This window comes from Diachasmimorpha longicaudata, chromosome 12 (genome assembly GCF_034640455.1).
Source record: "Diachasmimorpha longicaudata isolate KC_UGA_2023 chromosome 12, iyDiaLong2, whole genome shotgun sequence".
NCBI classification, from domain to species: Eukaryota; Metazoa; Arthropoda; class Insecta; order Hymenoptera; family Braconidae; genus Diachasmimorpha; species Diachasmimorpha longicaudata.
The window spans coordinates 6,910,568-6,933,398 of NC_087236.1; the positions used below are offsets into that span (position 1 = coordinate 6,910,568).

The following is a 22,831-nucleotide window of genomic DNA, read 5'->3' on the forward strand; positions in this document are numbered from 1 at the left end:
GAGTAAAAAGTCTCCCAGCCCAGTTAGTCACGTTCTCCGCGGTAATGCCTTACCGACAGACACGTTCACTATCGTAGTACAGGCGCCACCGCTATTAAATTTAGCGGTTATGGTCGCTCCATAAGCGTTAGTAATCTCCCCTATAATCTTTGCTTCGGTTACATGATCCTCATCCCCCACTCTTCACTCGTTGTTTCATTCTCAATCGGAAAATTATCAACTAATACGCTAGTCAATAATGAAGTTTCAAAATACTAAAAGACAAAAAACATGGAGGTATATCTTCAATATTTTATAGACCCATGATAATAACAATATATCTTTTGATATGTATGTACAATATTTATAATAAAGTTGCAATGTCATTTGCACTTATTATCATAAAGACAATACAAAGAAAATAATTCTGCTTCAATTATGGTAATACAAAAGAAGAGTACCTGTTCGGTGCCTCCAATACTCCAATATACCTTTATCTACTTATGATTATTCCGTAACGTATAATCTATATACGCTGTTAATCGCTAGTATAACAGTTGCATCGATTAATATAAAAACTGAACTTAATTCTCATAAGGAATTCATTTGAATAAATACTGATTGGAGGCAAAAACCCACTCACTCGGCATTTGCAGTGTTTTACGGCACAAAATCACTCTCTTATTGTTTAAAAGGCACTCTTGTACATCTGTACAATTTTCTTTCCTTTGCAGCTTAAAATTTTCCTGAGGAAAATCCTTCCCTTCTTGCGTTATTTTGTCTTGCCTGGAAATTCCTAATAATCTCCACATCTTATTGAATAGTCTTTCGCATAACAATGAATACAATAGGTACAATTGTGATTTCATGTCGATAGAAAATGTGTTTGAGCATTTTAGTGTAATTCAATTCAATTGTATGGTAGACTCTTAAATGGATTTTGTCCATCATGTGGCAGTATCGAAAGATAGTTTCATGTACATGGACACATAGGAAAAAATTTTAACGGTTTTTAATGCTAGTTTTATAGAAATATTTCCGAACCTGATAGAGATGCCAAATTTTTTGACCGACGAATGTCGTATATTTTAATTTTCAAATTTATAAGCACACAATTTTCCATAAAATTTTTTCATATGTGAAACATATGCTTCACAAGAATTGCACATTTACTTTTTTTTTAATTCAGAGCTAATTAAATCTCATAGTGTACAACACCTGAAGAGAATAGAATATCTTACTCGTCTGTAATTCGTTGGTCAACTCGATTAACGAGACAATTCACACAGTAATCTAAATACAATACTTTTCGTATTACAAATACTAGAATAATTTTTCATCTTATACGAAAAAAAATGTTTACAGTATTGATACAATTATTGTAGGTGGCAGTATCGTCCTATTTGTAACAGTCATAATTTTCCACTTTTGAGATTCTGTTATCAATGATAAATTGTCTTGTCCCTTTTTAAACTCTCCTCCAATATACTTTTATTACACTTTCAATCCCGACGAGAACAATGCAGTAACTAATCAAATGTTCATATTCCTATCGACTGATATCAAGCGTGAACAGATGATATGTCATCTTATCACGTCCCTGCCTCCTATCAGACTATTCGATGCTCCCCATATCTACACCAAGTCTGTTCATTATTATTGTCCTCGTGATGAAGTGACTCTCAGTCATCGAAGTCGTGTCTTAATTTGATGTACAGGCAGGAGCCCAAGATAATGCCGAAGACTTCGAGCACAGAGAGACCAAGACCGACAGCACCCAGAATTATTAAATGCTCCTTAGTCGTCTCCAAAAATTTATATATACAACCCTGCAATCAATTGCAAGTTTACTTTATTAACCTTCCATTATCAGAATGTAAATGACGTTGGAACCTACCGTGTACTGAATATTAGACGGATGATCCCGTCTGCCACACAGTAACATTGGGGTTTTACAGCAACTGTCAGGTACAAGGCTTCCATCACGTTGTACTTGTTCATCCTTGTACCACTCACTCGCCAACCAGTCCTCGAATCTACGTGCCCCACAGCATTTGAACTGTAACGTGACAACAATAGACTTCATTATAAGAACGTAAATTGTTCAATACCCCCAGAATCGATGAAATCTGAACAAATCACGAGCACAATATCCCTCACCAAACTACACAATACCGCGTTATTCATGAAATGTTTGATCTATAGCTGCAGATGGTTGAAAATAATGGGAACAATTTATTTATTGCATGGTTGCGTGCTTCACCGATAACCGCAAATTTATAGATTTACGAGGGATAAAAAATTGTTGGAGCAACTGGCGGTGATGTTGTTGTTTTTTACTCATTACTTTTAGGGCCTCGAAAAGGTTTCGAGCGCTTGCAATACTCACTTCAATTTGCATCTGGTCGATAGCTGCGGTTTCCCGTGAACTCACGGAATAGTATTCGAGGAAAGTACGATTCAGCGTCTCTTTCATCTCAGGACCAACTTGTTCCTCGTGTAGTCTAGCAAGCACCCCAACACCAGCTTCAAGTCCTAAGACCGCCATTACCACAAATATGTACTGAAAAGTTGACAAAAGGAGGAAATCACAGTTCAAAGTTTAATAGTGTAATGATGTTGCATTATGACTTTATAAAAGTGCATAAATTGAATATATTACGAGTCACGTACGACACTTTAGCATGGACTTTGTCAGACCAGAAACATGATAATTCACCGAGTTGTGGAGTTGTTTGCACAGTGTCTCGGAAATTGTCTATCATCACTGGTACGTGATTGTACAATTGTCCATTGATAATGGTGGTATTCAGTTGTAATAATGTGCATTCAAGGGAAGAGAATGAGTCTGGCGAATGCATGGCTGTAGCTGAGGAACAATTGTTGTGGTTGTTGTAGTCCAATGACATTGAAAAAAAATATACCAAGTGACGATAAAGGATGGATGAACTCGTTGTTCATGCAAAAATGATTCCTTTGTCTGGCCATAAAGCCCGCAAGATGTTTTATACTTAGGTGGGAATAACCAGGGATATTGGACAAATAATACACCACGGTTACCAAACTCGAGTATACGAGATACTTCGGTGAGGAAAAACCTTTATAACCCATCACCAGGAGAAAAGGGCTCTCGTAACTCTTTACGAGCGATTGTTGGGTGAAGTGGTGAAAAAAAATGACAGTGGGGAGAGGAGAAACAAGAAAAAGCTGTCAAGTATATAAAAACTCTCGCAAACTCGCGTGATACAACTGAGAGTAGGTATATATTCTGGGATATTCTGGTGTGCTTTGGTCGGCTATTTTTTTTTTTTTTTTTTCTATTAAAAATAATTCTGTTGGCTGCAGATGGAATGGATGAGTACTATTTCAAATGGGATTATCTTATTCGTCTTTGATGACGGAACAATATTGTCGGGAGACCTGATGGGAATGTCTGTGTTTTTTTTTGTACTTCTTTGGCCATTCGATTTCGAATGGATCAGATGCTGTTCAAACTGGTTCTCTTCATGTTTTAGTAGCTTAGATTTTGTTATCGTTACATCGGGGCATATGCTATTGACATGAAATACCACATCTTCGGGGACAATAGGTCCATATTGTTTGGAGAAATTTATTGACTGTAAGGAAAAACAAAAGTGGAGTAGAACTTGTCCAATGGAATGGCCATTGAAATGCGTATGAATTACCCGTTCCGCCAAAACCGAGAGGGAAAAGGGATTTTTTTTTCCCTCTTAATTAAATATTTTCCATTCGATCAGTTGTCTTTTATTTTTCATCTTTCAAGCCATCGATATACGATGATACAAAAGAGCCATAGGATGGGGCGTCGTTGGTTATGCCATATCTGGCGTGGTTATTTGCATGGGGTAATGAGGAGGCAGTTTCTCGCACATGCATATACAAAGTTCGTTTGGAATGGGTCTCCACAGCATTGACCACTTTAGGAAATCATTTGGCGCATCAGAGGAAGGGAAGGTGAAAGGGACGACTATCTGCCTTCTTGTGAAAACAAAATATGTAAACGCAAATGCCGGTGTTGTTGAAGTTTGTTTGGATCGCTGGATACGATATATCTCCTCTGTATGGATATGGGGCGAGAAATAATTGGTCTCTGTGGTGTACAGCGAACGCCATACCATCAACCGCAATGGATACCAATGCATTTTAAGTCTGTTTGAAAATAGATCTCGTAATACTAAATAATATTAGAAAATTCCTTCTGAACAGATGTCGTTGAATTATTAACACAATCGCATGTAGATGTGTCTAGTTATTTTGCAACCGGGAAGGCATTATTGAATATTTGAGGAGGATGAAAATACCCATCACTTTTTTACGAAGCATTTCTCCCGGTCCTGGCATGACGGGAGTAAAGCGATTGATATTGCAATAAGAAAATTATTTCAATCAAGAATATGACGGGGGATTTTGTGCCGAGTGAGTGTAAATGGATTGGGCTCGTGCGTCAGTAGCATGTGAGTGACTATCAACAGGAGTTCAGCTTTGATCCATAAATTACATGTGCCATTGATTAGAATCCAATAGCCTCGATGGAACGTTCTATCAGTAGAACAATCAGATCTAGATGCGGCTTGACAATGGAATACTCAAGGCCTTCGCTCATTGTTCCAGAGTCTCATTCTCATCTGGCATTACACAACCATTTAGTAAGATATTCACTCAGTGATTCTGGAGAGTCGAAACTTGAGTTGCCATTCTCCTGAAGAAAATTTCCATGATTCCTGAGCGAAAGTATTTTCTTTTCTCTCAGTGGATAAATGGAGAAACTGAAAACATGGGCTATGAAGGAAAAAAAATTCAACCATTCCCTGTGCAAGGGGGTCTGAGGGCAATGAGATGTAATACATCTGTGAATATCGTCAGTCTCAAGAGATCACAAAACCATTGATCGCTATTTTTCATCGTGAATCTCCGCCCTCGATTGCTCGAACGCTATGCAGGCAAATAATAACGCGTCTTCAATGGCCTGAGTTGAATGGAGATGCACGGTATTTTCATCCTCCACGACTATTTTGAAGAGCTCAGCAAACAAAATGGGCTACAAGATGAATAAGAAGTACATGGCAGTAAAAAAAAATGAGGAATTACAAATTCCGGGCGTGATATTCCATTGTGTTTGACGTGGCCTGACATAGGGCTATGGTTTTACGAGTTACATACAGGTTGCATTTACGTTGAAAGGAATGGAGACGGAGTAGACTATGATACTCGTTAGTTTACCAGTATAAATTGGCAGTAAGTACTTGAACATGAGGAAGAGAGCAATCATGATGGGGAAGGCGAATTTGCCTGGAGCATCGAGGCCCTCCTAACTTTGGGTAAACTGGTTTGTAATCATTTTGAGGCGTTGGCCAGTATGACACCATTTCTTTATCAAGATCCACCATGATAAGTCAAATTCACCGCAAAAAAAGTATATTTGAATTTTACCCAGCTTTTATACAAGAGGAAAAAGTATCTTGCCTAGGACTCATTAGGACGCTTAGATATCTATTGATTTAAAAGTCATTCCAGCTGTGCATGCATAAAAATTAATGAACAAGCAGTCTAGTGAGAATTCTCATCGTCTAATCGAAGTGAATTAACTCTTCTCGAGGGTGTCTTGAATTGAGAAATGAGGAAGTGCTTGAAGTATTCCTTCAAAGGAGTCTAGTTTTCTTGGAGTGCCCTCGGGTGTTCTTACTGACTTTATTGCAGGTAAAGCCCACTTTCTTACGAACAAGAATTTCAGGATTACAAGTGTTGTAGAGAATAACGGAAGAAGTTGTGATGCCTCAAAGGATATCGAAGAAAGAGGGGAAAAGGTTATTTGTGTGGAGCGCACGAAGAGGGCAAAGGGAGTTTGTAGAGGTAATTTTCAGGGGAGATGTTGCATCCCTTTGTCTCAATTATGGTGGACTTCATGAACGTGGGATAGGGTGCGCATTGTTTCTATCAGCGGCATTCGTGTACGTGAAAAGAAGATGATAGAAAATTGCATATTGTGTTATTAGTGCGTTCTGTTCTTAGAGCACGAACAGGAATCTTTAATTAAAATTGCGTTTCTCTTCCGAAAGTTCCATCAGTTCACTGGAGTGACTATGTTGGAAATTAAAAAAATATTTTTTTTTAGCGAAATAAAATAAGTAAGATGTGGCACTAGATTTTTTTATAAAAATTTCCACAGAATAATCCTGTACTAGAAAAAAATGATCTGTCAACTAAATAAATATTTGGAAAAATTATTTTTTTTCAGTGCATTGAATGAACTCTCAGCTACACCTTAGAATGGGTAAATAAAATTATCAAGTTTAGAACAGAACAAGGAATAGTTCACTCGAGAATTTCCGGCACTAAATGCTATTATGGTAATTTCAAACAATCAGGTCCGTTAACCTCGTTAGGAACTGTGTGCTACCAACGTAATTATACTATCCACAGCCCTAGAAACTCATTGTTACCTGACATTGAATGAATATTAACATCATGTGTTTGTGAGCGCAACAATTTACGTGGAAATTGTGAAAGAAGAGTGTAGCACGAGGGGTTGAGGGAAGAGGTGAAGTTGGACTATGAGAGGACCATAAAACGGATTGGGCGTCAGCTGGAGCGCATCGGTAAGAGGTATCCTCTCGTTTAAAGAGCGATAACCTTTGCCCATTTGCTACCCTGGGTGTTTTCCTCGTTTAAAGTATATCCTCTGTTATCGGAGGATAATTAATCAGGAGGATGAGCAAACGAATGGGAGGTGGGACACTATTCGAAGGTGATCAAAACTGCTACTTGTATTAAGGCGTCCTATGTCTTTCGAATACTGAATTGTTATTCTTTAGATGATGCTGGGCATTTGAAAAATACTAATGATTTCTATTGGCTGTTTGGGTGTATCTTTCAAGCATTGATGCACTACTTTCACATATCGATGACTTATTTTCAAAGATTTTTCCATATTAAATAAAATTATATTGAATTTTAGTACGTCACAAGATGAAATTCTTTTTGAAAAATATCCAGCAGATTGAATATTTTTCCTCTGGTACATTAGAAATAATTGCTTCTCCACTTACCACAAGTAGTACACAACGATTTTCTGAGGATACACCTCCACACCCGAGCCAGCTACCAATCACAGCGAGTGCACCAGCAACAATGAGAGCATACGCAAGTATTGGATACGTTGACGTAGCCATCAGTGAGATATAACTGTGCTTTGCGATCACTGTCCATACTCCTATTCCGCCGACTACCAATCCAGAAAGCTAAGAATGAAGAAACAACTTAAATTATTCACGACATTTTTCCTTCAATGGTAAAGAAGTAATTTCAGTGTCCTCGACGTTTCGATTGTTTTTTTTTTATGGCTTTCAGGAATTCTCATGAGGAGGTAACTCGAAGAATGTCTTGAAGACATACCTGAGTCTAAAAGGACTTTATTTGAGGATGAAACACGTTGGGATGTCGAAGTAAGAGGTAATAAGAAGTGAAAAGATGAAATGTTCGTGCGTGAGCATGGGCTCATCTCATCTTTTTTAGGTGTGGGCGTAATGATGTTCGAATTCCAGAAAGCCAGTTTTTCCATTGCTTTCATATTTTGTGGCTCACTCGACCGTTTTTCAAATTGAAAACACGTAAACGGGATCGAATTATGAGCCACTCTAAACTTTAAAATTATTTTATGATAAAATTGTGCTCGAATCGTTAAAATAGACAATTATGATTGTGTACGGAGAAAAATATTTTTGTTTGGACAAACATCCATCGACGTGAGAATTTTTTTTCCAGTGTAGAGTATTTCAATCATTAAATACACATTGTGTTGTATCCCCTGAGATTGCATAATTGATATCCCAATTATTAAATCAACCCCTTCACAATTTTCCCGTAGTTCTTCATTCCCCGAAATAATTCATATAGTAGAGATGAATGGTTTCATTTGTTCCAATTATAATTTTATGCGAATTCAATCTGCGCATGTCATTCATTCATCCCTTTTGTGGGTTTGCATAAAAGCTTAACAGAATCATATATTCACCTGAGCTAAATACATTCATGAATGCGAAGGGGAAAGTTTATCTCGAGGAAATCGATTAGTTCTTGGAATTAAAAAAAGGAAAGTCCCTTCGTTCCCATTAAGTTCTCGTTTGGGCTATTTAATTAATGGAATATTTATCAGAATGAAGTATTTGCGTTAAATAAAATCCAGAAAAATTATTCATTTCCATTAAATAAATAAGGTTTTGTGAAATAGTACAAAATAAAGTTTGTTATTTTTTTAACGTGAAGAATAGAAGGGTCAGAATATAATATAATGCAAATAATGTTTGATTTTTAAAAGTTAATATTTTATAAGAGTATTTCTCTAACGCTTCCCTATTTGGCGATGGTAACGCCGATATAAATTAACAGTTTGGGGACCAGCATTTCCATGTTATGTTCCCTATATTGAGCATTAGCGAGACGTATATCCGAGGCGTCGAGTGGTAAGTTACCTCCGGGTTATCAGAATGTAGATTGTATCTTGTGGATTTGGAATATCTCACAAAGGATGTCTGAATCAAGTATCTCAACAGTTACCATATACCTGGTCTACACTGGGCGTACACCATTCTGGCTACTTTGAATGATGAAATTCTAAAGCACAAGAGGGTGTACACATGTACATAATGCAAATGCACATTGAACTGGTGCACATACGTAAATAAGCCCCCAGGGGAATTCACTGGTCTGGTGGTGGAGGGAAAGGGACGAAATGCCCTATTTGGTTTGGCTTGGCACTGGAACACACGCATATACAGAGGATAGTGGATAATTACACCAGGCACATAAATAAATATCACGTGTGAATTAGACGGTGTAGATTGTTGAATATTAGCAGGTGCCATCAGAGTGCTCAGAGTTTATTATGGTATGTTTATTCCTTGAATGAATAGGAAATTATAGGCATTGAACGGAATGTTTTCTCATTCCAATAAAAATGCATGTTTCGGTACACATTTCATCACGTGGAATATTATTTAGTTTTGGTAAATCATGATCCATGGATTGATGAATATTTGCTATATTAATTAATCCATGCTTCGTAGAGATTTCTATTGCTGGTTATTCAGTCACGATGCTCTTTTGTGGCATAATTTATCCGAGAGGTAAACGACTGCTTCATCGAAAAACTCCGATCAGGTTCTTTTTATTCATATTTTCTCATAATTTTATGAATTCCTTTTTTATCCTCTTCCTTAGCTATGATTTAATCTCAATTCTGGAGAATAATTTAAAGACAAATGTCCGGTATTCAGAATAGTGTATACAACGGTAACTCGAAATATACACTATACTGGCCGCAAATCCTTGGATTATGGCACAAGTTACGACTCTGGATTCGGGCCTTCTCCTCCCCAAAGATTTGGATCGTTTTTTTTTACCAAACGCGACTGTTATTTATCACTATTGTTATGGTATGAGATTTATTGTAAAAATTCGGGTCCGTGTAGTTTTTCATTGAGAACATCACGCTGACCGGCAGCGTGAAACGAGTAAAAATAGACCATAATTGTACTTCGCGATAACGTCGAGTTTTTTTTTCGTTACTAATATTCCTTCAGTGCATTTGTTCGTGTATCTTCCATTAACATTAAAGACAAACATGCATTATCCCATCATACATCTCAATTTACTCGTTATGATACTCACAAACAACACCACGTTGTAAATATGAAGAACATATTTTAAAAAATTAACGGAGCAGCAGCCATCGTCTCGTGTTCTGATCCTCGTGGAGGTACCGGGTAGTCTCTCAGAGCCTTTAGCCATTTTCATAGAAAAAATCCCCTTTACCGTTTGTAATTCAGTGGCATCACTTTTTCATGGCATCTGTAACATCGATAAAAAAAAAATTCATACATAAGTCAAGAAAATTAAACCGTCAAACTTGAAATTCCCACCGAGTAAAATACACGAGATTGTACCGAAAAATTGTCCCCACGATATTTCAAAAAAATTTTCCAGTTTGTTTGGTCGGATAAAAAGTCACAGAGTTCTTATTCTTGGCAGTGTCGTCGTAAATTTATCAACGCTCCTTTACAACTTGGCAGTGTACCAGAGTTACGGGCGTGATACAGCCTTCCACCGGGCCACATATGCATGCCCGAGGTCTCACCCCCGCACATTATCGCATATAAAATCCAGAATATATATATCAGCATAAACTAATCCCTAATATTGTTCCATCGATTTCGACATTTATTCAGTTAAAGCCCGAAAAATGTCAGAGTCTAAAATTATAGAGCAAAAACCATACCAATCCACACAAAATAGAAAATTTCAGTTTTTTTTTTTTTGTAAAACTCAGGTAATAACTGCATTTTCTAGTGGAGTGGATTCATTTTCTAGCATCAGAAAAATAAATACGTATAAAAAATTGATAAAATTGCATTTGCCAGATAATAACTTTAGCACATTAACCATTCACAACATCCACTTGATTGCCAACTATTATGAATCACTCCCTCTGCATACGTAATGCGGTGTACTCCCGGATACCAATGGAGATTATATTGCAGTGACTGTGGAGATGAACTGGCAGTTGATGGAATGAAAACGTGACGGGGCCTCCGTACGAGAGGTAACAGACAGGGATGGAGATGAGCTTGAAACTAGGCGGGACGTTTGTTAGGAGACGACTGAAGGCCTCGCAGTCCGCCAATCCTTTAATACCATCTGTGAATACTACACACCAGTCACAGGCATTTTGGACAGATAGATGCGCCTATATCTCGAACAAGCATGACAAGCGAATCACTTGTATGTGGAGACAGTGGGTGCCGGGGGAGGGGAGGGGAGGGGGGCTCATTTCTACTCATCTCTACTCATCTTTTACAATGGCTGCTGTCCATTATTATTTTTTACCGGCATAATTCGCATAGTGAGAATTTTAAAAAATTATATACTTTTCGTTTGGTTTTTATCATTATAAATCATTAATTTGTATAACAGTGAATAGGAGGAGGGTGATCCTTACATAACGCATGCCGGACATCCCACGTGCATTGACCCCGGTGTGTCTAATGCCACCCACTTGAAAATAAATATACCCACACGGTCAGACAACACTGAGAAACCCAATGACGCATCGGTAAAAAAATTGAGGGATCGGATTTAACAAGAAAAAAAATTTACTCCTATATGGAGTGAATAATGGGTGGGATAAGAGGGTAATAAACAGATAAATATTGCCAATTTGTAAAGTGTAGTAATGACTCGCGTCTCTCACGTTACAGAAACTTATAATCCCTTGTCCATCAATCACCATGACTATCAGCATCTAGCACTCCCCAAGTCGAGAGCATATCCTCATTTGCTCAATGTAGCTAAAGTTGACGATCAATTTACCAATGTAGCCAATCATCCAATCATATTAACCTTGCCAGTCGCTCTCACAAATGCCCTCGTTGGTTATTGGCTGGTTCCTGCATCGCATAACCACCAGTACTCCTAAGGCCGGATTTACTAAGCCAACGGACGCGACCAATATTCAGTTCACTATGAATTCATCGACTCTCGATGGAGCTAATTGTCAATTTTTAATGTGACTGAATTTTTAAAAATTCTCTTGAACCGCCCACAAGCATCCTTACTTTTTACTTCTCTAATCGAGTGTTCATCTCAACGTAGAGCCCGTGTGGGCGAACTACATTCACTCCTTTTTGATGAGTCTCAAGCTCATGCTCTGCCATCTCTTCCGCAGGTGCTTTGTGGTTCACCTTTTACTACCAATCCCCGTCTCTCCCTTCTTCACTGTTTCCCCATGTAGAGCCGATCGGACACGCGCGACTGCGCCTCAAACGCACGTGAGCCACGCGAATCCTTTCCCACTCCTCAACAACCATCCATTTCTCTTCGTACACCTTAACTTAACTGTGTCCGACACCGACTGCCCACGCCATCCGTTCTTCAACCATTCTCCTTCTTTTGCACAGTGTTTTCACGTGGTTCAATCACTCGTCCACCTTAGGAATACTATAACTTGCGTACCAAATTGGATAATGTCTTTTTATTCACTTCCCCGCCCCTGCCTCTGCTTCTCTAGCTACTATTAGCATCATCATCATCATCACGTGTCGGTTCTCATTATTGATTCAATTGTAGCAATTTTGGGTGGAATATTTTGCTATTCGTCAAGAGGGAGGAGCGGGGAAGTAGCAAAAATGTTGAGTGCCGTAGAGGAGCGTAGGGGAGAGTGAGTAAGTGGTGGAGACAGAGAACAGGGAAACAGGAGTCGATAATGATTTGCTGGATAATCGTGACTGGGATACGGAACATCGAGGAGCTATAGTTTAGCTATTCAGATGCCAATTGGCTTTTAAGGCGTTTGGAAAAAGGTTTGGGAGGTTTTTTTATGTATTGTTGCAGCGATGAATTTGCAGAACTTAGAGATTATGGTGAGAAATGATTGTAAAATTAATGAGGTGACAGATGAAAAAGTAGAGAGGATGGACACGTGATACAACTGCATTTGGAGCAAGTATTTGGTGGGCGTATTTGGGTTTGGCATTTGATCGTGTAAAAAGCTCAGCAGCTGTTTCCAGGAGAGACAGCGCAGAGTTAACGCTGGGCCAATTTATTGTTGTTCTGCTACGCCACGTACCTAATTTACGAGTTACACTGGCCGAGTGCAAAATGGATTAATTCGTTGGACAAGCGTACTTTACTCATGGCCAGTTTTCGAGAGGTCTCACATACAGATGCCCTCTTCAATCCCAATGCGAGGCTTAAAAGGACCCTATAATTAATATTTATCAATCAATCAAATATACCAATTCGAGATTATTCAGCCAACTATTAACGTGTGGTCCACTCCAAACCCTCTAATTCCCATATAACAAATTCATGATGGCCATCTTTCACGAATACCATGCTCCTCGGATTTTCTCTTGAAAATTGAAAATGAACGATTTTCTTCCTCTTTCAATCCCACCGTCGTCCATCCTACACTCAACTTAACAGTACTCTATTCATGAGAATCACGAGGGAGCGATCACGTCTTGTGATCGTGTCCTCTGGACCACTCCAATCCAACAGTGAAGGATCTCCGCAATAAAGAGAGTAGAAAGGACGATGGGAAACTTGTCTCTCGACCCTTTCACCCCATAATATTATCGTGGTTATGTGCCGCCATAGAATTGACTCAATCATCAACCTACCTATTAACCCGGTATAAAAAATTCCCTGCTCCCTCTCTCTCTCTCTCTCTCTCTCATTTATCTAGGGGCACGCGCACAAGGTGAAATGGTTGCCCTATCAGGCGTCGTGAGTGAGGAGGATAATGGAGAAAGGATTAATTAGTTGTCTTACAAGTTAATTTGTCACGCCCATGTCATATCGAGTCTATATGGATCAGAATAAATGCGGTGTATTGAAGGGCCGGAGGCCAGGGCCAACTCAATCTCTTCAGTTGACCCTGGCGTTACTGGCAATCCAGTATGCGATAAGCCACGGGCCTGAGTTTAAGTAATCGTAGGGAATGCAAGGGTAGCACACGAGTGACCTGAAACAACTAGGGAATCGAAATATCTGCTTTTTTTATCCTTACTAGTCTGCGAAGATGTAACAATGGAGAATTTTCCAACCCGTTGGTGAAGTTTGTTTCGCCCCTTTATACGTATTATGCAAACAAAAAGCAATATGAGAAGACTAAGGGTAAAAAAGAGAGCACAGGGGAAAATAAAAGAGAAGGAAACAGTTGCAAATGCATGCTACGCAAACGCCGCAAGTTTTCCACTCAGTGCCCACGACCATCATCTGACAGGGGAACCAAGATGTGCCAACGCTCTGCCGGTGGTCGACAACCACTATTCCTCATTGCTTTGATATGCTCTGATGCGGTTGTATAGAATTTCCTTGTCGACCCAACCCTTCTTTTCTACCATTTCTCCCTCTAATCCCTCGCCGCTAAATTTTATTCAAATATCGGTATTATCAAGTCCTATCCATCGGTATAAATTAAAATTAAATTTATGGGAAAAGGAGAGGAACGTTTGAGGATCACCAAGTGTTGGTGGATATACTCATGACCATCTCGGGGGACTCTCAGCAATCATAGTACCCTTTGTCTTGTTTACTTCCGCCCGGAAATTGACTTTTGCCTCATCAGTGAGCCCAGAACAACCATGGGGTAGTTTTAATCTATTTCATTTGAAATGGAGGTAAATGGCTGCTTTCACTGTTGGCTGGTAAAGGTGGATCCTCGAGAGTACTATATAGCAATGGAATTTGCACCCTCACTATGCATGTCGTGGAAAAAATGGGTGAAATGACATCGGTGGAGAAAAAAGTTGGAGGTTGGAAAAAATGGGCAGAGTAAATTGCATATTGCATCCGAAATTTAACTGGGAATACCGACGTTGAGCAGTTGTATTACATTTCCTGATGTCCCCTTTAGTCTATACATATACAACCCATTGACTGGGCATTTTAGAATGGAAATTGAATTGGACAAAAAGCGAGGCAACGAAAATATAATGGCACTTTTTTGAAAAAAAAAAAAAACAAAGCAAGGGTGGGGAGTGTTTGAATAACGCAGCAACACGGCTACCATCGGGTGCAGGGCGTTACTGCCCAGCATCGTTTTAATTTCCGTTTTGTCTCCGCAAAAAGGGAGAAAATAAATATATAGAAATAAAAATCGAGGGCTTTTCACTAAATCTTCTGGAATGGGGGGATTGGTACCAGTCAACTGGGATCTAATTTGAAATGGCGTACGTAATTATTCGCAGGGAAATTTAAACGAAGCCTAGACTGCGCTACTGAAGTCTTGGACGTCAAATAATATAATGTAATATATATGTATATGTGTAGGCGCACATTTATTTTTTCCATCTTCTCCTATTTTTTGATGGCTGAGTATTTTTTCATGAGCGAAAAAATGAAATGGATGTGCTGAAAAGGGAATTTTTTATTTCAAAACCATGCTTGCCCAACTGAAACAATTAACTTTTCGTTTCCACCATTGTGGTTGAAATCAACTGTATCGTGATAGTATTTTGTTTAAACCAAACATTCTTTTAAATAGAATGCGATGAATTTGTCTTGATAAGAATAAAGAATATATTGCGGCGGAGTGAATAATGTCTGTAACTACTGTTAGCATACAGCTCTGTATGGTTAGCGTATCCACAGCATATGTACGCCCATGTGTCTCTTCTCTCCGATATCATGCATTTTCATTAGCGGATGCACCCCCCAAGACGTCTGTTTCCCCACTTCAATGAGACCCCATTCATGTACATCCACCGTCTTTGCAATATTAATGTCTCAGTATATCTAGCACGATGGTTTGAGAAATTCACCCAACGACCCAACTAACAGTCTACACATTGGTATTATATAAAGTTTTCACACGTGAATAAAACCACCCTTCCACCGACATTACACCACAAGATAGATCCGCCGCACACAGTTATATCGTAATTCCGCAGATGGCAGCCGACCCCGAACACATAGAGAGATGGTTTTACACTTTAAATACTCCCCTCGCATTGGTATACTCATGTAAGAACATCTTCGTGGTGGGCAACCGCATAGTGTATGCATACCTATGCAAGTGTAAGGCGTATTCATTCTGCACTATGCAACACTAGGATATTGCAGCTGCGGTGAATACAGAATAGGCAAGATGACACGTAAAATTGAAAGGAAAAAATAATATTGAAAGAAAGCAGAAGAGAGCAAGTGTTGAGTAACATTCTACCGTCAAGGTGTCAGGTACATTCTTTATATATAGAAGAGTATTTTTCTTTCTTCTCTCATCCAATTTTATATCTTCTTTTTTTTCTACTGAGATGGATAAAATTAATGGAGAAGCAACAAATAAATTTCTTATCATTATTAATTTTTTTCTTTCGCTGGGGTTGAGTAACCGATTTCCTGTCATTCTATTCAATTCTGTGGTATTCCTGTCCAATAGTCAATGAAAAACAGCTCTTAAGTGCTTTATATTCAGTGTCAAAATTGCTAGCGCAAGGGGAAAATGTGAAATGCGTCTGACTGAGGTAGAATCTTTCGCTGTCAAGGACACCATTCCAAAAGAAAAGTACACAACAATTGTAGGAGTTACGGCAAACTTGACTGGCGTTCTTTTATGCTCTGGTCTCTCGTAACGACTTCTCTCGGCTTGTGGCATCCAAGCAATTGAAGAGCCTAAAGAGTACGCGGACGAGTGCATTTGCAGGGGAAGTCCGCTTCGATTGCTTCGTGGGATTTGCATTGGCGCGTACTCCTCCTCCAACTTTGATTTCTCTGCTGCTGACAACATCTTGAAATACTCGGAGAGCCACTCTAGCGAAATAAACTGGAGCTTTATCTGTCCTCTTTTTTTTGTAAATAAAAAAACAATGGGACAATGTGAAATAATTAAACGCCTCCGACATAGTATAGTCCCTGTAATTCGAGCCAAAGGTTGGCTTGATTCAAATTGAATTATACTAATCGACCGGATGTAATGCAGTTTAAATAAGTTAAATCGATTGTACGCCTCATTGACGTATCGACCTATTTATTTGGAAAAAAAAAAAAAAAACTTTTATGGTGTGGAAAAATTTTGCAAGATATAGTATTGATACAGACTTGCCCTCAATCTGAGACGAATTAAGATGGATAATTATTTTTACTATGACATACGAAAAGGTAGCTAGTTAAGGACGTCTTTTTTTTAAGTACTTTGCCCTCTTTCGCCCAGAGAATGAGATAACCCAGTTTCAGAGGTGATATGTACCAAGAAATGATGGATTATCCACACAGCGAAAAAAGTCTGAAAAATTCATGTGCCAGCATCGTAAACGAATTTATGGGGATTGGCACATGAATACCTTTAGAAATTTTTTCTCCGTAGTCAGATAACATTGAAATAGTCCACTTAGATAATTCAAGCGAAAAAAATCAACCACACGATGCGATATTACGCCGGGCGTTGCGAGCATTCTTATTCCACTTTCTTACGTGAAAGTCGAGAAGATGTCAGAGCCAGTGTGCCAACGACTGCGTGTTGATGGATCATGCAAATGAAGCCCCGATTTTGCTGTGTGCGATAATTGATACGGAGAGTTTTAAGTAAATGTTCCGAGAAACATTTCTCTCGACTATACATAGATACGATCGTATAAGCCCGTTTTTACTCGAGTTTTATACTGCTTCACTTATTCACAGTTATTCGTGTCATCTTACGTTTGCAAGAACCGGAAGGAGGAATAGCAGGGAAATTTCTGAATGAGCGATGAATGGAAATGAAAAATAAATGGCCACCAAGATGGAAAAATGTATATTTTAAAAAGAATATACATATATTCTTAATATTCTTGACTTTTTTCAAAATATAAATTTTCTACATATAGGAAATGGTGAAAAAAAGAGAGATCGTGTCTTTCTCCGCAGCACATTTTGCCCCTATATCTCTTCAATAATAAGGCAATAAATAACTATTGGCAACTGCATCAGAGACATATATTTATTTCGGCATGAATGAGCACAGGCAGTTCCAGAGCGGTGCTGGTGTGCGTGTATTTCCCATTAATGAGATCTGATCGTCTGATAACGGTCCGTGACATTAAAGGCTCGTTCACACGTGAAAAGATACTACACGTTCACGAGCTAATATGTAAAACTTGTGATGAAAAGGCCACGTGCCTATCGTTAGTATATTGTATGGTATCCTCCCGCATATGTTTTTTTTTTTACTGGTATTAAATCCAATGCTGGGGGAGTTGTATGTACGCACCATAAATTGTCCAAGTTAATTACCAACGGAGGAATAACGACGGAGACTTTCTGAAAAGCCCATAGCACGCCTGGCTAACTAATTGCCTCAAGAGAATTCCAAGCCATCTACCCTTCAGCTACCGACGTTTAGGTAGATCAATCCACTAGGTTATTTCATTCATACTCAGTTGGAAAATTACTGATAAAATTTTAAGGCAAAAATCCGGGAATGCTATTTTCTTTCCTCAAACAATAGAAATGAATTGAAGTTTCAAAGACAATTTAAGTTTCCCACGAGGAAAAATGGAAATCCATTGCATAAATAATAAAAAATGAACTTGAATTAATCGGCAAAGTCATACATAAAAGACTCCTGTCATTTTTCTATCAAATTTCAATAAATAATTCATGGAATTATTGTAATTGACAAAACTCGTGATAAATACCTCAATCAATTTCGTTATTTACCCTTCAATAGCCCAAACGTAATACCCGTAATCAGAATAGTCATCTGTTATATTCTCAATCTGCATACTAACTGCATTTTATTTCATTAAAAAAAGAATGCCAATATCAGTGCATAAAATGCACGGTGCAGCTGGAACGGGGCTAGTCTTTCACATCGTCTGGACGGAAATTCAGGGATATATAAGCGTGATGGAATGCCAGTGGAACAGACGTGCCCTCGTCTATTTTCTGGCTCACACGATCACCAAACCCTTTATCGTTGATCGATGCGAGGCGCTTTACTCGCTGTGCGACACTTTCAAACCATGTTACTGATAAAATACTCTAAATTCGGATTACTCATTTTTTTTCCTTCGCCTTCGTTTTAGTATTGTTACATTTGTGCGGTGAATATCACAATAAACATCAGAGAGATTGGGATGAGTGAGCAAGTTAACGCCATTCGGGCTCTCGAGGGCAGACAGGCACCCTCTTCTCCTCTGCTATCCGGGCAATTTAAGGCCAATCTGTACGTCCGATACTACCCACTAGCCGCGATATTTAGTACGGTAGCCAATGTTGTGTGTATATTGCAAGGTAGGCCCATATTCAAAGCGGTATTTAAATACAAGAGAAGGGATTATGTCCATATAACTCAATAATTCTCGTAACTCTCGGCAATTGTGATAAACTCGATCACATCATCTCCCCGAGCGCTATTGATTTAGTTTCGACGGTAAAACTACTGGATTATGGGTTTAAACTTCTCAGAACCGACTAACTCCCCCCAAGAGACCTCTTCATACCGGAAATTCCCTATCCATTCACGGAGATGTGATAATTTCCCAGACGGTTGATGGAGCCATGAGGAAAAGAGAGCTTTTTCACGAAAAGAAAGAGAAATGGGAAAAAGGGACGTAAAAGAGTACATAAGAAGAAAAAAAATATGCCACGAACGAGCAACGATAATTTCTTGCCTGATAGCAAAAGGCGACACCAAGACAAGAGCGAAAGATTATCTCTGTGTAACAGGTGATGCAAATATGAGAGAGTATTCTTCCTAAGCTATTCATGATATTTTATTAGGTGTCAAATCCCCAAAATCTATAGCTCCTGAGACGAGACCATACAACACCAACTATATAACATCCCCAATTCTTCTAAAGAGAATACCTAACTACAGGTGTCTCATGAATAAACAAAAGGGGAAGCATGATTTTTTTTTTTTCGCTATTTGTAATTCATCAGAGTGCACGTTTTATTCGGCCCTTACGCAAAAACAAATATTGGCCTGAAAAAAAAAAAAAATCAAATCCGTCAATGGGAAATGAATCCCTCTGATTCATGTAACCCACTCAGACCTTCGCCTATGTGAGTGCACGTTCAGTTTGGTTTTCATTCGGCAAAGCTCCCCCCACCGGATGACCGGATTTGCGTCCAGATACCAGTATATGTGTGCCTAAAGCAACTGTGTACAAAAATAGCCAACTCTGAGAGGTCGACTAGGTTTGATAAGCCGTCTGGAATTGATAGCTCCTATATGAAACACGCATGGCCGTGCATGGTAAACGTTCTCTTTATGTCTAATGATGAACACTCATAACGTAAACATGCTTCTCCCAGCGTGAACTATTCGATAAAAGAAAAGAAAAATACATATGATATTTCCACTTCAAGAAGAACAACAAAGTGGAAAATTAGGAAAATTAAAAGGAATTTAAATCTGGAGATTATGGAAGACAGTTGCCAGAGAAAATCCAATACAGCTCGATTTCTGTCACCAACATCTTCAAACAAAGCATACTGATTAATGCCCTGTCGACAGCTCGAGACACTGGGGATCCTCGCACTGGATATAATGGAGGATATACCCCATGAACCAACGTGATAGGTATATTGCACAAACTCCAGGGCTACTACCGCGGCCAATTTATGCAGACGTATCTATTATAAACCAGCATGTACAGTTGTTGCTACAGTTACTTTATAGTTTGTAGTCTACATTCGTGTTGCTAGAGTTGCATAATGTTTGACCGGTATCCGACAGGTATTTTATCGGCCAAAAATTAGCGATAGTCGAGGTGTTTAGGATGGCAATAACGGAAAAAGCTTTAGTAGAGATAAAATTTTATAAGAGCAGAGTGGCGCAGTGGAAGCGTGCTGGGCCCATAACCCAGAGGTCCGTGGATCGAAACCACGTTCTGCTATTTTTTTTTTTTGCTTTTCTAATAACATGAAGTATGGAGTCTCAGGTCACATATCTACCCTCCTCCCATACCTACATTCAAATATAATTACCTTTAATTGAGAATCTTAATAATAGTTGAATTGTAATGCTCAAAATCCTTGCTTTTTATTGTATGAAAAAAATCCCGAAAGATAAATATTAATAGATGAATAAAGATATATATATACATATCCGGTGTAGTTTTTGGGGACGACAAAAAAAAATTAATAAATACGCTTGATTATCCGTATTCATTGGTGGAAGGAGAGTAAAACACTCGTTGCGTTGCAATGAAATTGATAGACAATTGTCGAGTAATGGTGTATTATTTCGCATAGATTATTGGTCTCGGTTGCATGACAACTAGATTCGTGACAAGCTGGACCGCAGAGACCGTTCATGACACATACGCGACTCAATGCCCAGGGAGAAATGCGTATTTATAATGTACACCTCTGTGCCGATAACTCAACAATACCGATAACATCCAACCCAATCAGTTGATAAATTAATTTCATCCGAAATTTGGAATCTAATTCGAATGAATATTCATCAGGTGATGTTAATCGTTCGCCAACGGTTTTTCTTTGAAAGAAAATTCCACAAACAATAGTAGAAAATGCAAAAAATAGCAAATGTGTGCATGTCATTTGATAAGAATGTGTAACAGTGCAAATACTGAGCGAGGTAATCTTTTCATTTTTTTTTTAATGAGCGGTCATTTCAATGTGAGCTCTATTATTTTGTGATTCCTGTTGCACATTCCTTTCCTTCATTTTCTTTGTCTCTCGATGGATGCATATAAATGCCTTGCGAAACGCCTTGACAACCTGAGATTTAATTACTCGCTTCGGTACGTCACCTCGGTTAAACTCATTTCATTACTGCAGATAATGAAGAAAGTGGTCGACGTTGGAAATTCTAACGTTGGAATTGGTCCGAGATTGTTGCTAAAAAAACTTGACTTTTATTTCGAAATTTTTCATTTTTTTATCTTTGATCATACTTTGTATTTCGTTAAAATTAATTATGCGGGATTCTTCAATGACAATTTCTTAAGATGTCACAATGAAGTTTTTAGATGGGAAATTTATAAAGTTATGAAAAAGGATTATTAGGAAGAAGAATAGTCTCGGGGGAAAATCTTCTTAATTTTAATGTTTTCATTAGGTGGTTCAATGCCCGCTGATGTAGGTTAGTTTGCTATGTCATCGCGGTGCCTTATAATCCCTAGACAAGGGGGCTCTCTGGAGGGTTGAGGTAATTTCTTTTTTCCCTCAACGTTCGAACACATTTTATCCCACACGGGGAATGAAAATAAACATAGCTTACACGGATTTTTAATTTACCTATGGAAATTAGGGCTTTTGAATTTCTCAAAGGGATTCTCAATACCGGACAGTCAGATAGTTTGGGCATTTTTTTTTCGTAAATATAGCATTTACGGAAGAACAAATTGCAATGTGATATGTATGAATCAAGACAAGATGGTGCCGGAAGGATCGCGGAACGGCAGTACACTGTCATAGAAACGCTTACGGCTATGTTTCATCGTTTTGGTTTTTTTTTTCAACACATCACCACTGAAAACAGTAGAGAAGGTATTCCAGAGCGTCCCGATGAGAGGCATCGATGCCTTCTCCCCCAAGATCTAGCAACCGGTGTGACTGGGTGAGAAAATAGCGGAAAAAGACGCAATGAGATTGGAGACGCTTGGCACTTTGCCGCCCAACAAAACCGGACAAAAGCTTTTACTAAATCGACTTACCTCTATCATGCTGTTAAAATTAACGAGTCCACATGAGTATCTTCGACTGAAGTATCCGATCACTTATGATACTATCACTTAATATTTCCTTTCCGCCTTTTATTTACCGAGTTTGTTTACCTTTCGCTGCGTCAAGGTCTTGAATAATTTCTAAATCACTACGCAATAATCACAAGAGGCCAATTGCAGCTGATTTTTTAGCCACTTAATGGCACCCCAATGGTCTGCGACGCCTTTGATCACTTGTCACGATAGCACACAACACGCGATCTAATCTTGCACAAGTAAATCAATAACAAAAAATAATTGGTTACACAGTACCTCGCGTCACGAGCGCTGAAGCTAAACTGAAAGCACGGTGACGCCTGGCACGCTGAGGGGAAGCGTACACAACACTTCGCCGGTGAACCAAGGTATTAATGCATGTGCGCGCGCGCGCGTCTCTCCTCAATTCCTCGAGTTTTCAACCTACTGTAACAGCAGTTACTGTATACCGCGGGAGATCCATTGGCGTTTTTTCTATTCAATTTTCAATAATTTAATGAAAATTTAATGGCATAAATAATAAAATATGCGATACTTCTTTCTGTAAGCGGGTAAGTTGACTGCTCTTTTGTCTAACGGGGGAATCAAGTTTTCACACATTTAGTAGTAATATATTAGAC

General features: G+C 38.8%; 1 protein-coding gene across 4 annotated transcripts; it reads right to left on the reverse strand.

The window, feature by feature from the left end:
• Positions 1 to 277: 277 nt before the first annotated feature.
• Positions 278 to 22,521, reverse strand: LOC135168087 (CD151 antigen-like). Of its 4 annotated transcripts, none has more exons than XM_064131966.1 (6): positions 22,167 to 22,521; positions 9,667 to 9,846; positions 7,047 to 7,238; positions 2,369 to 2,542; positions 1,877 to 2,038; positions 278 to 1,808 (listed from the first exon to the last, which is right to left on the reverse strand). In XM_064131966.1, the coding sequence occupies exons 2-6, from the start codon at positions 9,790 to 9,792 to the stop codon at positions 1,662 to 1,664; spliced, it is 801 nt and encodes a 266-aa protein (XP_063988036.1). In that variant the 5' UTR covers positions 9,793 to 9,846; positions 22,167 to 22,521; the 3' UTR covers positions 278 to 1,661. The 4 variants fall into 4 exon arrangements, with proteins under 4 accessions (XP_063988036.1, XP_063988037.1, XP_063988038.1 ...); XM_064131967.1 differs by lacking the exon at positions 22,167 to 22,521 and adding an exon at positions 10,438 to 10,645; XM_064131968.1 differs by lacking the exon at positions 22,167 to 22,521 and adding an exon at positions 10,424 to 10,645.
• Between the last annotated feature and the right edge of the window lie 310 nt (positions 22,522 to 22,831).

What these genes read in the sequence shown, in the direction of transcription:
- LOC135168087 (XM_064131966.1), bottom strand. Translation starts at nt 9,792, where the DNA reads ATGAAAATGGCTAAAGGCTCTGAGAGACTACCCGGTACCTCCACGAGG. An exon ending in TTTACAACGTGGTGTTGTTT is followed by an intron (nt 7,239 to 9,666) that starts GTGAGTATCATA and finishes CTTCATTCTTAG; the next exon opens with CTTTCTGGATTGGTAGTCGG. An exon ending in CGTCTAATATTCAGTACACG is followed by an intron (nt 1,809 to 1,876) that starts GTAGGTTCCAAC and finishes AATTGATTGCAG; the next exon opens with GGTTGTATATATAAATTTTT.